The 16,067-nt window shown below is 36.6% G+C and overlaps 2 protein-coding genes across 9 annotated transcripts; both read right to left on the reverse strand.

Annotated features, from left to right (window-relative positions):
- Nucleotides 1–492: 492 nt before the first annotated feature.
- On the reverse strand, nucleotides 493–10,343 carry PTEN1 (Calcium/lipid-binding (CaLB) phosphatase). Of its 8 annotated transcripts, none has more exons than XM_088984506.1 (10): nucleotides 9,864–10,343; nucleotides 6,861–7,170; nucleotides 6,190–6,366; nucleotides 5,307–5,420; nucleotides 4,371–4,559; nucleotides 3,613–3,846; nucleotides 3,421–3,522; nucleotides 1,226–1,393; nucleotides 837–1,002; nucleotides 493–744 (listed from the first exon to the last, which is right to left on the reverse strand). In XM_088984506.1, exons 2-8 carry the CDS (start codon nucleotides 7,146–7,148, stop codon nucleotides 1,235–1,237), a joined length of 1,263 nt encoding a protein of 420 aa, XP_088840632.1. In that variant the 5' UTR covers nucleotides 7,149–7,170; nucleotides 9,864–10,343; the 3' UTR covers nucleotides 493–744; nucleotides 837–1,002; nucleotides 1,226–1,234. The 8 variants fall into 8 exon arrangements, with proteins under 8 accessions (XP_088840632.1, XP_088840633.1, XP_088840631.1 ...); XM_088984507.1 differs by having other exon boundaries at nucleotides 1,152–1,393; nucleotides 3,333–3,522; nucleotides 9,864–10,340; XM_088984505.1 differs by having other exon boundaries at nucleotides 1,152–1,393; nucleotides 9,864–10,339.
- A 594-nt stretch (nucleotides 10,344–10,937) lies between these two features.
- On the reverse strand, nucleotides 10,938–14,077 carry LOC148854400 (Flavin-binding monooxygenase family protein). Its single transcript, XM_088986786.1, has 7 exons — nucleotides 13,410–14,077; nucleotides 13,125–13,195; nucleotides 12,891–13,049; nucleotides 12,693–12,775; nucleotides 12,431–12,566; nucleotides 12,131–12,304; nucleotides 10,938–11,316 (listed from the first exon to the last, which is right to left on the reverse strand). Exons 1-7 carry the CDS (start codon nucleotides 13,966–13,968, stop codon nucleotides 11,116–11,118), a joined length of 1,383 nt encoding a protein of 460 aa, XP_088842912.1. The 5' UTR covers nucleotides 13,969–14,077; the 3' UTR covers nucleotides 10,938–11,115.
- Between the last annotated feature and the right edge of the window lie 1,990 nt (nucleotides 14,078–16,067).

Consider the following 16,067-nt stretch of genomic DNA (forward strand, 5'->3'; position numbering starts at 1 on the left):
TTTACAAATTTGTATTTGTATTCCTTCCAAACTGAGCCTAAGCAGCATAAAAAATTTCACTTATGCCACACGTTCATGCTTTTGGATACCGATACAGTATGCCTTGTATTTGATATATCATTGCTTTTGAATTAGGATTAACTGAATGCAACAGCTGTTCAGTGGGCTGTGGAACCAATGATGAGGTTCCACACCATTAATCAATTCATGGCCCCACTGTAAAAGGTGCAGGCCCCATGTATTTTATTACTGGCATGGGACCTTATCATTGGTTCCACAGCCCGCTGAACAGCCATAGCTTCAACTTGCTCATTGCATTTTAGGCTCTATTGTTTATTTCTTTCTTTATTTTTAAAAACTTTAAGATGTTGAAATCTACAAGGAACTGTAAAGTGCAAAGAGCATTCAAGTTTAAACCTGGTCCTGTGTATATTCAATTGGGCTTAGCTCATCAATAAGTAAATGACAATTAAATTTAACAGCTGCTCAAAATTGTATATGAAAAGAATTTCCATAATACTCGTATTGCCCTCTATAAAGGACATCAAACAGCATGTCATTTGCTTTTCAAAATTAAAAAATAAAAAACAAAAAAAATCAGCATCTCTTTTCACAGAACATAAACGTCTGAATGCAATATGGAAAATCTCCATCTGTTGCGAGTATGATAACTTGATCAAGCATAAAAAAAAACGGAAAAAATGGTGACTCGAACTTAAGGCACATTGATGACTTGGATCAAGCCTAAAAAAAAGGAACAAAAGGAAAAAATGGTGATTCGAACCTGAGGCACATTGAATTCACTAACCAAATTTATCAGTACTCGGGCTTTGTACCTAGTTGGTATGACCCAATCTGTTGCAAGGCTGCAGCCATAATTGCACTCTGAGAAACAAGAATGCCAGGCAGGGTGCTGATATCGTGCATTCACTCCCAGGTCAATCAATGAGAAAAATAGAAAACAAGCATCTATTTATATGGCATGAACCAAGGTTCTGTTTCCTGCAAAGTAATATCAAATCATTATCTATAGATACAAAGCCACTTCTTGTCCTTGAATTACTTCTTTTGCTTCCACCATGAAAACAAAACTAAGAGGAGGAAAAAGCATGATTAGCTGGGAGTGTAATATCTAAGAGATTGATAACTACCTTCTTGAAATTTACACTAGAAACAATGGTCAGTAAAACTTTCAAATTCATTAAAATATCTTCAAACAACCTACATGGGGAGTTTACAAGAAATCTTTGCTAACATCATCATCATCATTATTCATTGGAGGTGATAATGAACATCTTGCATTAGCAGGGCCAAACAGCAATTCAACACAGAAGGCAGAGCCACATATAGATTTACCCTTGTACCCAACTTTGTCCAAATCCCGTATGGAGAACTGCAAGAATTCACAAAGCCAATTTCAGGAAAAAAAACATTATAGAAACTAAGTTTCTAGAAAAGATCTTGTGTTGTCAATACCATGCTTTTTGAAAAGGATAATCATAGATGCAGTGGAATATGGATTGTTGAGAAGAGAGTAATCTAAAGAAAAAAAAAAAAACATTCCGTACACCAGGAATATTGACTCATTTTCCAGAATGTTCAATTCACAGCTATTATACCTAAGTATGGATACCAACATGGACACAGAAACGGAAAATGGGGATACGACTCCTCATTTCCATAAATACCAGAAACAGACACGAATATGGGTATCCCATACAATATGCTTATATCATGATTTTATATGTGGTTATTGAAGTGAAGTGTCATATCTGAAGGCTTGTGTCTTGTCAAATTGAATTAAGGTCCCATTCATTTTCAGGTATATCACTTACCCAGATACGTGCATTTTACCTGTGTTCTTTTGTGCCCAGGTAAGTTTTTCCTGTTTCCATTTTTATCCATATACCTTATTTTGTATTTAGTGCCTGTTTAATGGACATTTTTGTCTCATTAAATTTTATCAATTTTCTCTCCAAGTGGGAAAGTAACTTACCCACCTAGGAGAAGGGTAAGACTTTCCCCAGTAAGTAGCCAAAAAACTTACCCGGGGGAAAGTTGTTTTTGCCTGGGTCCCACATGTACCAATAAAAGAACATGGGAAAGTTGGCCAACTTTTTCACCAAGTCCCCCCCTCCCCAAACTTACTGGTAAGTGAATGGGGCCTAAGTTTCTAGCATATATTTTACGGTATGATTTGTTTAGACATACCATTTTATATATTTTTGAAAGTGAGTGCTATAGTATGATTGGAGAGTTACCAATTAAAAAACTGCTATGGAGAATTATATAGAAGTGTCTAGGGCTGCACCCAAACCCAATTGAAAAAAGTTTGGTTGGGTTGGGTCGGTTGACGATTGGGTTAGGGTTGACCCCTCGGGCAACGCAAACCTGAGCCTATTATTACATCTAGTACTAGTAGTCATCTATTATATAAACATGTTAACATCTCATATCTATAATATACTATAGAAGAAAATCCCTATACATAGTATCGTAAATTCATGAACCCTAACCCTAACTCTCTTTTCTTTTTGAAATTTTATTATTCTTTTCTTCGACAGTTCAACTTGAGTCCCTCTTCAGCTAGCTCTACTCGTAAGTTCTATCTCTTGTGTTGCCAATTGCCACTGCCCATCCTACTGGTTGCCACTTGCTGGCCACTTTGCACTCCACAGATGTTTTCTACTTTTCTTGCTACCACCCAACTGCCCAGGGTCCTGTGCCCCACCCTGAAGAGTAAGTTCTCCCTATATTCCTCACTTTTGAATTCTGTCATTTGTTAGGGGTTCCATTGAACATATATGCAAAAACCAAATTGATAAACCCTGTTGACCATGCTGGTTGACTGAATCTTAGAGATTCTATAAGATTTTAATAGGGTGAGAGGGGAGGTTGGGTTGGGCTTAACCCAAGTCCAACCCAATCCAAGGTTAGGTGGGTTGGGGGTTCAGAACTTAGGGTTGGGCTAAGGTTGACCTCAACCCAACCTATCCTGGCCCAATTTTCACCCCTAGAAAAGTATTCATGTGAAATCCGATGTCAAATTTGGTAGATATTTATTTTCCAATAACAGAATTCTAGGCATAGATTCACAGGCAAATTCGGTGGGAAGAGCAGAAAGATGAAACTAACTGGCAGATGTTATGCATCAAATGCAAAGCAAGCAACATGGATTGATAGTTCCAAGATAGGATACAGTCATTACAATACTCAAACGTTTTTACTTTTTTCAGGAGGCAAACATATTGAATGTTCATATCCTATGAACTGGTAGCATACATGTATCATTGGCATGCAGGAATTATTTTCTCGGTACACTTGGAGAATACCTTAACTACTCTTTTAAATATGAGTTTCTTCTATTGCACAACTGAAAAGGGAGACTAGCTTAGGTTCCATGGTTAAAAACTGTGGCACCTGTAGTACGCTATTTGTGATAAAAGCTGTATTGAAGCAGGCATAGAAGAGACGCCCTCCAATCATTTTTTGGTAAAAAACTACCCTCACATCTCCAGTGACCTGTCAGAATAAATATGGCTCAAAGTATGTGAAGGGATTAAACAGTGAAAAACAATCTACAAAGCCACATATGTTTTGTCAGGTAATTACCTGTAAAGGTTTATCGAAGCAGTAGTCTAGACACGTCTTCTGGTAGATAACTGGATTTTCTGTATCCATTTGTACAACAACATGAGGTACATCGCTTGTCTCCTTTGAATCCTCATCATTATTAATGAAGGAGAGGTAATAACATTGGCTGTTAGTTCTTTGATATCCTTTCTTGATTTGTCTGCAACCATTCCTACATACTTCCACATATGGACGGTAAAGTTGGCCAGGGATCTGTTTCAAATTGTTCCAAAGAAACTCAATTCAGTATGTTATCAACAAAAGGAAGGGACAAAAAAGACAAGGACCTTCAGCATCATATCTCCCAACCAAGGTTCTCTTTTCAAAAAAAGACAGAAGAAATAAACTAGGAACCAAATGACTTTTTCAAAGCTTTCTAACAATGGTTTAGACATCATGACATGACTTGCTCCTGATCAAGAACTTCCAGAAAATGTAAGCAATATTTTACTGTATGAAAATTGCAAAGCCAGCTTGTAGTTTCCCAACAAGGATATATACATAAACAATGGAAAGGTTATTTAAGTAAATCAAGCAAATATGAACTTCACTAGCAGTATATGAAGATGCAGAAGTCATGTAGTATTCTAATGTTTCTTAAGTCCAAAAGTTCAATAAAATGACAATCAAGTTGCTCATCAATTTCTCCCTTTGTAGTTTAGGTTCACTTATGATATGCATGATATTTGTTTAGAATAACAAAAAAATGTGAATTTATAATAGTGTTAGAGACATACCTCCTGTACCTCCGAGATCACAAAAAAAACCAAGTCAGTGTTAACTGTGTCATAAAGTCGGATTCGTCGCAATTCCCTGCTACATGGTGGAGGTAAGTTCACATCAGGTGGTCCATTACCAACTCCCCTTGGAAAAGTTAATATTTTGGACCAGTATTCCACATAACGGAGTTGGCTTGCTATCGAAACCTGTTAAGAATGGAATTACAAGGAAACAGCAATTGGTATTGACAGTATAATGAATTAAATTTTCTCATCACAAGTACATAAAAAATTATAAACGTATGAACAAAATCAGGCATTGCCGGTGATTAAGAACATTGCTTAATCTGCACTTGTGGAGGAAGTGTTAAGAAAGGCTGAATGGAATCTAATGGTGTGAGCTGGTGTGTGAAAACAGTTTTTTGGGACCACAGTCAACAGCCTTAGGGATCATTGGAATAGCATTGTTATTTATGCTTCTTAGAACTTCTGTTTTTGGGGTTTCTCTGGTGTACAGATTCCGGGGGAATAAGGTAAATATGACATAGAAAACACAGTTACACACTATACTCTGTTATACAAGTTTTTGCGAGGAAAACTCTCCCTCTTACTCTCTTAGTAATACCAGTTTACCATTTTCCCTTTTCCCCCTGTGAAAAAAAAGTCTGCACAGAAAAATGTTGTGTCCTGGTAACTATTTGGTGTCATTCTCATTAATGGTGGTGCATATTCCATATGCAAATACTTACGCATATTTTATGTCTCTTACATGTATACAACATGGAATTGACTAAAACATGTCGACATACATGGATCGGTCATGGGATTAACAAGGACATATTCAGAATATGGCAATTTACCAGGAATGATAATTTTATATCTGCTTTGAACAGATTTTTCTTTTCTTATCAATAGCTTTGAACAGGATTGTCCTTGTTATATAGCATGACTTACTCCTTCATTGTTGGTAGTTCGTCTTTGTGCATACAGCTGAAGAGCTTCCTCTGCCGACATGCCACAATAGATTAAGTAGGCACATACCATTAAGCCTGTCCGACCTTTTCCTGCCTGGAAGAGTAAATTATGAATTACCCCACAAAGAAGCCAAAATTCAAAGACATGAAATTAGACTATAGGCATTAACTAGTCAGTTGTGTATTAGAAGTTTGACTAGTGAAAACAGAATTCCATCTCAGATTTCATGCACGGTGCATGGGCATGTTAATAATTTCATCTTTTTAAAGATGATTTAGTTAGATCAGCATATGCAGACCTTATACAAAATTATTAGAAATAAGGTTCGTACTCCAAACATTGTAGGATAAAAGGGATCCTACAATCAGGTATAAGCCTGGGAAAAGTAATTGTGCATACTCAACTCTGTTTATGAATTGTGATCCATTTGACTTGAGCTGATTCAGGTTGACTTTATGGATACCCAATTGATCACAATTTAGATAAATTTGATATGAATATTCACATGTTTGTCACAAGTCACAATTGACAACTGCATTTGTACATTTTGAACCTTCGTGACTCATATAGATCAAACAATATTCATACTCTCATCACAGGTTGACCAGCACTTCAAATGGATTTCAAGGTCATCTGGCCTTCTGCCTAATGGATTTCAAATGCATGTCATTCTGTTCTTTTGACCATAGGGAGCTTCATTACTGATAACAAACACAGACATATTAGCCTGGGCGCAAATATTAAACCTTGAGAGAATTAAGAAGTCTGAAAATTGGAAAATAAACATTTGGACAAACATTTTAATGTAGTCTAACAAATGTGTAGAACAATCTGATAAAGTGAAGAAGGTTGCAGATTGTACCATGCAGTGTATAACTGCAATATTTTGTGGATCAAGAGAAAGCCATGAATGCACACTTTCACAGAAGAGCTTGATCATTGGGAGGGATGGGACATGGTGGTCATCAAATGGGAAAATCTCCACACATCCATGGAAATGTGATGGATCATAACTTTCCTCTGCACACAAGTTGTAAACCTACAAGCACCAACAAAAAAAAACATTATTGCAAAGTACAAAATTAAGTTCCAAAATCTAGAAATATACTAAATTATATAATTGTTGTTTAATTTGTGGATCAATAACGTTTTTTTTTCCAACAAAAAAAAATTATTGGATCAAAAGCATTTTATTAGAAGGTAAAAGAGAAATACAGATCCAATTCTTCTAACAAAGGCCATTGTTATGCTTGATAAAAAATGATATTTAACCAGACGTTTTGATAACTAAATACTTGATAAAATTAAACAAAACAAAGGAAATACTATATATATCATATAAACGAAAACCATGTGCTAGGCCATTACTTGCCAGTAGAATTATAATAAATTACAAACAAACCCCCCAGCAACTAGATTTGGGGAACATGATGTTGTTCACCTATTTATTATTCAAATACATAAAAACAAGATGGGGAGTGAAGGATTCCAAAAGAAGAAAATAAGGGGAGGACTGTGGTTGCATAACCGCACCTTGTAGTGCCCCAGATGTTTCATGTCTAGCACAGACTTGACCTGCCAGAGTGGATTTCGGTACATTGCTCGCATGTGTTCTGCAGGAAATGACATTGCCAACAAGCGGTCTGTGATATATGACATATCAAGGTCATATCCTCCAACAAGCATTCGCCTCCGTTGCTTGGAGACCAGGTGATGGATGTAGAGCGTTCTGGTGAGATAATTAAGCAAATAATAAGGATGATGGAACTCCACCAGGTTCCCTATTGTGCCTGGCCCCTGTGTTGAAATTTTCAGCCCCATTTTGGCTGATTTAATATACTACCTGGAGAAAAATGATTGAAAATGTACCTGTAAATTAGGAAGCTATCTTTTATTTTTTTTATGAATAACAGAAAATATTGCATTGAAAGAAGCCACCTTACTGCTCAAAAAGACAGGCAGTAGGCCACAATGTATGTCTCATCTCTCCGTTTAAGGAGAATCAACACAGCACAATAAGAAAGAATAAAGAAAACAGAAAACAGAGAAGGCAAAAAAACAACTTTTACAAATTACAGTCCGGTCCTGGGCATCCCCATTCTAAAATTGCTCTCCCATCCCCATCTCTAGCCAAAGAATCTACCATCATGTTAGCACTCCTAGGCACCAAATTGAATGAGGAAGCTATCTTTCTTTTGTGACAACTGATAGAAAGGCTTAGTCAGAAAAAGAGAGATCTTAATATGGTGTTCATTGATCAAAAGAAAGCATATGATAGAGTTCCTAGAGTTATAATATGGTTGATCTTGGAAAAGAAAGGGGTTCTAAATAGGTATATAGACCACATTGAGGATATGTATGAGAGTGTGACAATCAATGTTAGAACACCTGTGAGAAATATATCAAATTTTATGGTTACAGTGGATCTTCACCAAGGTTTAGCTTTAGCATTTAGTCCTTATTCAGGAGGTCCCATCGTGCATGTTGCTTACTGATGACATTGTTTTACTTGATGAAACTAATGAAGGATTAGATGTGATATTATGCTTATGCAAGGTTCAAAGTATTGATGGGATACATCCTGTATCAGGCATATCATATCACATCTTTGGGGTACCAATACCCCTTTTAAGGTATTTTTACAAAATCTCTTTTTTAATATATAAATAACATAAAAACAAGCTTCTTATGAAATTTTGAGAAAAAAACTAAAAAAATAAGATGAACATGGTTCAAAGTGTAGATACACCACTTCTGGCGTACCGAGGCGTATCAGTTCTTTGAACCATGAGCTTATTGGACAAATGCCTTAAAAACAAGAGGTTTTAAAATAAGTAGGACTAGAGCAGAATGTATGATATGTAAATTTAATAATAAGAGTATAGATCAAGGACTCGGGATTGGAGGCCAAGAGATAACTCAACATGACCTTTTCTAGTACCTTGATTCAATAATTCATAACAAGGGAGAGATTGAGAAGGATGCCACCCATAGAATTATAGTTGGGTGATTTGGAAGTTTGTATGATATGCGAACACCACTTAGATTAAAAGGAAAATTCTATAAAACAATTGTAAGGCCAACTATGTTGTTTGGAGTAGAGTGTTGGGCAATCAACAAATAACTGTCCAAAAAGTGAGTGTGGCAGAAATGCATATGCTGAGATGGATAAGCAGGAAAAAAAAACTAGAAAGGATAGGATTAGAAATGAAATCATTAGAAGGAACCTAGGAGAAACCCCAATAGGTGATAAGATGAGGGAAATTACTAAGATGGTTTGGTCACATGCATAGAAGATCATCAACAACACACATAAGAAGAAATGATTGTTGCCAGTTGAATGGGCTAAACAGACTGGGGGTAGACAAAAAAGGACATGGATATGACATTAAACAAAAAAGAATGAAACAAGATTCATGTAGCCGACCCCATATAGTTGGGGATGGGATAAGGCTTGGATGATAATGATGTACCTGTAAATTAGGAACTCAAGCTCCAAAGTAATGATAAAGCATTTTATGGACGTCCATTTATTCCACAACTCTTTCTGCAGACTCCTGTAGTGCAGGAGTTGTTTGAAGAAAAATAAGCAGTCCAAGGCACATAAGCTTCATCCATATAATATTGATTCTTGTGTAGAGTTTTAATATTCTTCTTATGTTCACCTTAGGACTTTGGAGAGGTACCAAGTTAAGCTATTTGCATAAATATAAATGATTTGATGATTTTGATCGTGGAGTTTATAAGTTGGTAATTGTTATTATCCAATCTGTGAAGAACCTATGGAGGAAATTGGTTTGCCACAAGAATGTAGAACGGTATTCCAACATTGGATTTGTGAACTCACTTTTTCCATGTTGGAAATTATTGCACCATCAAGAACCATTTTCCCTTTTCATCTACCACATGAAAAGGAGAATAAAAAATTAAAAGAAAAACCTTAATTTTGAGAATTAGGATAGACTTGTGGAAGTAATTAGGTTAATCTGAATCAGATTGTGCTACCTGAAAGTAAATTTGAGGAAAGAAAATAAATTAAAACTAAAATAAACCAGTTGCAGATTTGATAATTTATGCCTAAAATTATGTAAGGCTATTTGAAGACACCCATCTTGGCAAAATGACTGATAACCAGGGAAGTATATGAGAAGCTTGTTTTATATGAATTAGGAATCAACTCGAGGAGTTCAGAACATGTAGAAGGCTATATGAAGATACCATACGGCTTTTGACAAAATGACTGATTTATAATATTGATTAGGATGTAGAAAAATGTTAAAGATAGTCCAGAAAAAGCATCTGACGACTTGGAATTTTCAACCTCCAACACTTCATCAGAGATGAAATACACATTTCCATGTCACTCATTTACCCAAGTAAATTTATTCCTAACCCATCTAAGAAAATATACCGACAACAATAATTATTGAGAAACGATCCAGAAACTAAAATGAAATTCCGATATCAAAAGCTGTACATTTTTTTTAACTTTTGTCAGTTCACATAATGACGACATACATAATAAAAACACCATACCAGCAGAGCTGAACGTTAAGTGATGAAATCCCTCTTCTAGACCATATTCCGAGACGAAGTAGGGAAGAAAGAAGCGAATCTAAGGTACCCGTTTTTTCCCCAAGAACGAAAACTGGGAACAGGAAAACCCTAGAAAACGCTTGGAATCTCCGCATAAGGGAATGGGCTAACTCAAGGGGGCCAGGAGGCGACCTCCATGTTTTCCATCGAGAAATGAAGCATCTTTAATTGTATCTCTGCTAAATTTGGAGGGAGTTTTGAACGCATTTTTTCAGCCCTTACTTTGGAGGAAAGGTCGCCTAAATCTCGGGTTCGGGAAGAAGGGCGGCCTTAAAACTGTAAGATTGAGGAAAGAAAAGAAGAGGATCTGTCGTTTACATTTGGAGAAGATGACTGAATAGGAATTTCACATTTCTTTCCTTTCTTTGTAAGTTGACAGACTACATTCCATTCTCATCTCTCCCGCTCAGAAGAATGTGCAAGGTCGTTATTACAGTTTAAACTTTTAAACGTTGCCTTTCCAGACTGGGCCGCTAGACCCATGTAGAGAGAGGCCTGGGCCCAATAAAAATGGGCTTATGTAATAATCAAGGCCCGTTATAAATTTGGGTTGGGTTCAAATTTAGGGAAGCTGAAGTAGCTGAACCGAAAAGCTTATTGTTTTGAGGAGGTTGTGGGCTCCTTATTCCTTAAGGCTGCGTTTGGAATTGATCTAAAACATCATCGGTGTAAAAGTACATTGATGACGCTTTACATCAAACTGTAAAAAGTGATAGTTTGAGTTTTGAAAAGCATAAAATTTAAATTCCACTCCATCCAAACACCGACAAAATTGAACCAGAAGTGAAATTTTACGTCGATCATAATTAACACTCATTCTCAATGCCAACAAAACCAAACCGACGTAAATATTTACATCGCTTCCAAATTGGGTAAAGGACTACTATAGATTATTTAATTAATTTATCCACTAAATAAATTGTTCCATTCAGCAACTTTGTAGCCTTTATCAGACTTCCCAGAATCTGCATTAAGAACCTTGTTTATAACTACAACTAATTAAAGCACAGCATATAACTGTATGTGGTATTTGATTATATTGTTGAGAAATCCTTAATGAGCTGAATTACAGAACTATAAGATGGCCAAAATGGCATCAGTCCTCAGGACTGATGAATCAATTTTAAGCAACAATAACAAATTAACTTAACAATGTAAATCAATCAATTACCAATAGAATAATAAATGAAGTTTATAGGTTAAGAGCATCGGGGGGTCCAAATTGGGTAAAATGAGGACTCTGATGGGCGACTTGAAGCATTTCATCATCGTCCCATGAATCACGATACGTTTCCAAATCGATTAGAGAATTTCTTATAGCTGATATGCATAGCTCTTTCCTCCAATCTTCTAAATGTGGGAAGTCACAGTGATCTCCATACTTGTCACAATACTACAAGAAAAGCAAAGGAATTAAATTAATTAATTAACCCCATAAAAGAAATTTTATTAAAGCAGCAGAAAATGACCAGATCCAAACAAGGCTAAGACTGAAGTGAAACAATATTAGATCATTTGAGCATGCATAGTGCATAGTTGGAGATTTCCTTCTCTTTTTACTATGGAGAAAGTCGCTCCGGATCTGCGACACTTAAGAATCCAGATCTGTTACCCACCGGATACTAGAGACACACATCCGGAATATCTCAATTGTCATTCATGGGGAAATGTTTTTGTATAAAATGGGTAAATTAATCAATCAGGAGCATCCCAATTTTTCTTTTTCTTTTTTCTTTTTTCTTTTTTTTTTTGTTAAAACTATCATTTATATAGCTAGTAAGTGGAGATTGGGTTAAAAAAGTAGTAACACCCCCCCCCCCTCAGAAAAAAAAAACTTGAATTGAAATGTTAAGGATCAATCTCTAATGCTCCTCCAACTCCCAAACTTTTCTGCCCCATTAATTTCTCTTGAAACCCTACCTCTTCTACTCCCTATTTCATTTTCTTGTTTAACTTGACCCTCCCAAAAGAAAATTCCTGGCTCTGCCACTGCTTCTAGGTCATTACCCGTAGCAGGTGAAGGTTGCATCCTCAAGTTTGTAAAATCTATCAATCATCACCAAAAAGAAAAAGAAAAAGAAGAAATAAAGAGCAAGCTGGCACATGTTCTAGGTAGATGCACATTGTGTTAGAAACAATTGAAACTGAGGAATGAAGCAAAAGCAAAAAGGGGTAGTAAGGCAGTGTGGTAGGAGATCGATTGGTACCTCAAAATCTGCAATGTCGTGTGTATTGCGCTTGGGTATGCCTGCAACATCCCTTGAATGATAAAACTCCTTAATGGACAGCATCATGTCATCCCATGATGGCAATCTTCTTTTCCCAGACAGGAGTTGAGCAATCCATTTTGCTTGTGATTCAAAGAAAGGGAACCCTATGATCTACATACATATATACATACATACATACAACAAATAATAAATCAATAAATTAAAAGGTTTATATACATACATATATACAATTAGTAAGTTAAGTCACTGAGAATAAGAAGAAGAAGAAGGATTAACCTTTCTAGGAATGCCCACAAAAGAAAGAGAGGGGGCAAGTGATGGTGGGAATGTATGCTCATACAATGGTCCCACTCTGTTATCATCCACCACCACTATTCCTTTGGTGTCAAGAAATGGAAATGAGTATGAATACCTACATATAGAAAAGCACAGGGATTTATAATTTATTATTTATTTATAAAATTTCCATTGAAACTTGGAAAAGAAATGATTTGTGGTGGGGATGAATTGATGGAAAATTATGATGAGAATTATGTACCCTGTACAATAAATGATGGAGTCTGAAATTACCCAAGAGCCATCCACGAATAAAACCCGTCCATCCTCACGCAGGGAATCTATCTGCATTTCATATATACATTTTTTTTTTATAATTTTATATGATTAATTCAAGTCATTATCAGTATAGGGTACCTATACTGAAAGAGGATCTAGCTATATATATATATATATATACCTGAGGACGAAGTTGCAGATTTTCATGTTTGGAAATAACTTTAGCAAAGCCCTCTGAAATTTCAAGGGATTTAGAGCTGAGAAAAATCTCTTTTGCCACATCCACAAGCTCCATTGATATATCTTGTCCGCTGAATGAGCTCCCTACAACCACCACAACCTGCAGCAGAAAGAGAAAAATTAATTAACCATTTGAAGGTATGATAATATCAGAAATTAATTAATGAATGCAAACCTCATTACGGAATGCCTCGGGAACCCTGTAAACGTGACTATGCATTTGCTTCCTTCTCCATGCATCCATCCCTTGAAAGTTGAAATGCCACCCACCAGAAACAAAATATATAAATCAACCAACTATTTGTATATACGATTATACATTTCTAATTAATCGGCTTTAATTTACGTTTCATTTTAAAGCAAAACCAGCTTAGTGATGATCTCTATTATGGAGATTAGAAAGTAGAGAGAAATGAGAGAGGAGAGGGTGACAGAGATTAACGTTTTATAATAAGTATACCTCTAATGGAAGGCAACCTAGCCTGAGAATAATGACCAGTGGCCACCACCACTGCATCAAAAACCTCTTCCATCACCTCGCCGGAGTCGTTGTCTTTGCTTCTAACAACCCACTTGGTCTCACTGCTGCCAATTCCGGCGGAATCCAACATACCCACGTACTCAACTCTGGTGTTGAACTTTATAATCTCTCTCAGTCCAAACCAGTCACAGAAGTCTTTGAGATACAAGAAGAGCTCCCTGTGGCCGGGGAACCTCCTGGCATCCCGACGACCTTTCTTGACCAAAAATGGGAAATCAGTGAAGCCCATGATCTCTCGAGGGGAGATCATCCTAAGGGAGGCGTATACACTGCTGTGAACTTGTAGGGTAGGAGCCTTTCCCAGGGGATCCTCTCTTTGAACTCTGGGGTCATAAAGCCATTGCCCTCCGACGTCATGGTTCTGTTCCAACACCACCACAGTGTGCCCTTCTTTCCTGAGCTCCCGAGCTGAAACCAGACCCGAAGGACCTGCGCCGATCACGCAGACGTGCTTCGACTGGTTTCCCTCAGAAATCATGGCGTCTCGATCGACTCTCGAGGGGGTGTTGGAGGAGTTTTTCAATGAATGAATGAACGTCGACAGAGATCTCTAACGAGAGACTAGAGAATTATCAAGGCTTATAATAAATTTGCTGGTGGGTGACTGACTCAAGGGTGGGGAGTCTAGAGAGAATTATCAAGTCTATTGTTATCACTAATAACGGGTCCCACCATTCTACTTGGAACGTGTCAAGGTTCATCTGAAGGAAACCAAAAGTGGGCCTACCATTCAACGGGTCCCACCAGGAAGTGACCTGACAAGTGACAAAGTGATTGTGTCTAAAATTTTTCCATTCTTTCCTCTACCAAATCCACTTTCTTGTCCATTGACCATGAAAAGAGAATGAGATTGATGAGGCCAGTTACAATCATTGGAGTTAGATCAGTCTTTAAGTTGCAAGATCTTCGGTGGTGGGACCTATATAAAAATCCACCACTGCTGGATCAGAGTGCTCAGCCATGCCGAATGGAGTTAATTACTGCCTTACTGGAGGGATATGTAAAACTTTGGCTGTTTGGAAGAAATGACGTGGACTGTTTTGGAGGTTAATTCCATTTACATGGACACTTTACCATGAGTGAAGAGTAAATAAAGAATATTTACAATTACTAATTTATGATAAATTCATGGTTTATCCTACCCCATATTTTTTTTTTGTTTTATTTATCAAAATCTCTATCTATGATTTAATGACAGATTTTTTCATTTGACATTGTTATCTTCAACAAAGAATAAGGAAATATCTCATGAAGAATAGGGATGTCAATCAACGGGTCGGGTTTGGCACAAGTTTGCCTCAACCCTAACCCGATCGACCCTCCAGCACTCCAGCCAGAAGCTAACCCGACCCAACTTAAAAATGCATGATTCCTGAGCTTGACTGACACTACAGGGTTTAACCCGAGTCCGACCTGAATTGACCCGTATAATTTTAAATGTATTTTTTTAATACATTTTGAAGACCTAAAATACATTAATTTAAGTAAGGAAATTGTTTTATAAATTTTAGGGTGTTATTTTTTTCATTAAAAAAAAAGAAAATCAAAATCAATATATAAATAAATTATAAACTTTAAGCTTATAAAATTAGAAATCAAAAAATTGCAATAATACTAGGTATATATGCAAGGCATCATGACCCGGTGGGGTGGGTCAGCCAAAACCCAAATCAAAACCCCAATCTAACTCTAAATCAAATATACTTGACCCCAACCCAACCCTATAGGGTTGGATCAAGCTGGGTTTAGCATTTAACCCAACCCATTGACATCTCTACTAAAGAATCTTCAAAACAGAAGTTTGGATCACTTAGTCTCAGTTTGGAAGGAGTACAAATGCAAATATGTACAATGCAAATACATACAACATATAAAGCCTTACACTCTATATATTTGCATTTATACACCTTCCAAACTAAACCTTACCAACAAAACATGTTCAAACCCTCTACCAACATGATCTTGCACCGCACATCTCATACAAGGCGGGTTCCATTTTTATGGTGAATCCTAGTCTCATGATGAGATGTGTGATGTTAAATCAAGTTGGTAGAGGTTGCAAACACCGATTCCTATATTGGGATTTGTTTTTTTTTTTAACATTAATCAAGTTTGAATTGGATGCAGACTTTTCTCATTGAAATTTGTGAAATTGTCATTTAATATATTTATATTGGGAAGAGTGCAAATACAAAGAATACAAGGTTTAAAAATACAAATATAGGGCTATGCACTTAATATATTTATATTGGCACTCTTTCCCAAACCGATCCTAAAGATTAAATATTCTGTCTGAAGGAAATATAAATACTTAGAAATAAATAAGACTAGCTACCAAACAGGTGAAACTGTGATAAAGAAGAGCCAGCCTATTCAGTAAACGTGAAGGGAATTTTGTGTTAAGAGGTAGAGGAACCGGAGACCAGTCTTTTTTAGTTTATTTCTCAAAAGTATAGTTTGTCGACATTCATTAACGGCTTGAAAGAGAGAGTATGATGGAGTGCCCTAGACTTTGGTCCACACAATGGGGGCTGGCTCTTTCTTCAAGCCATGGAAACATTGTGTTTGATCACAAAG

This window comes from Nelumbo lutea, chromosome 4 (assembly GCF_056320005.1).
Source record: "Nelumbo lutea isolate HS-2025 chromosome 4, American lotus-T2T, whole genome shotgun sequence".
Lineage (NCBI taxonomy): Eukaryota > Viridiplantae > Streptophyta > Magnoliopsida > Proteales > Nelumbonaceae > Nelumbo > Nelumbo lutea.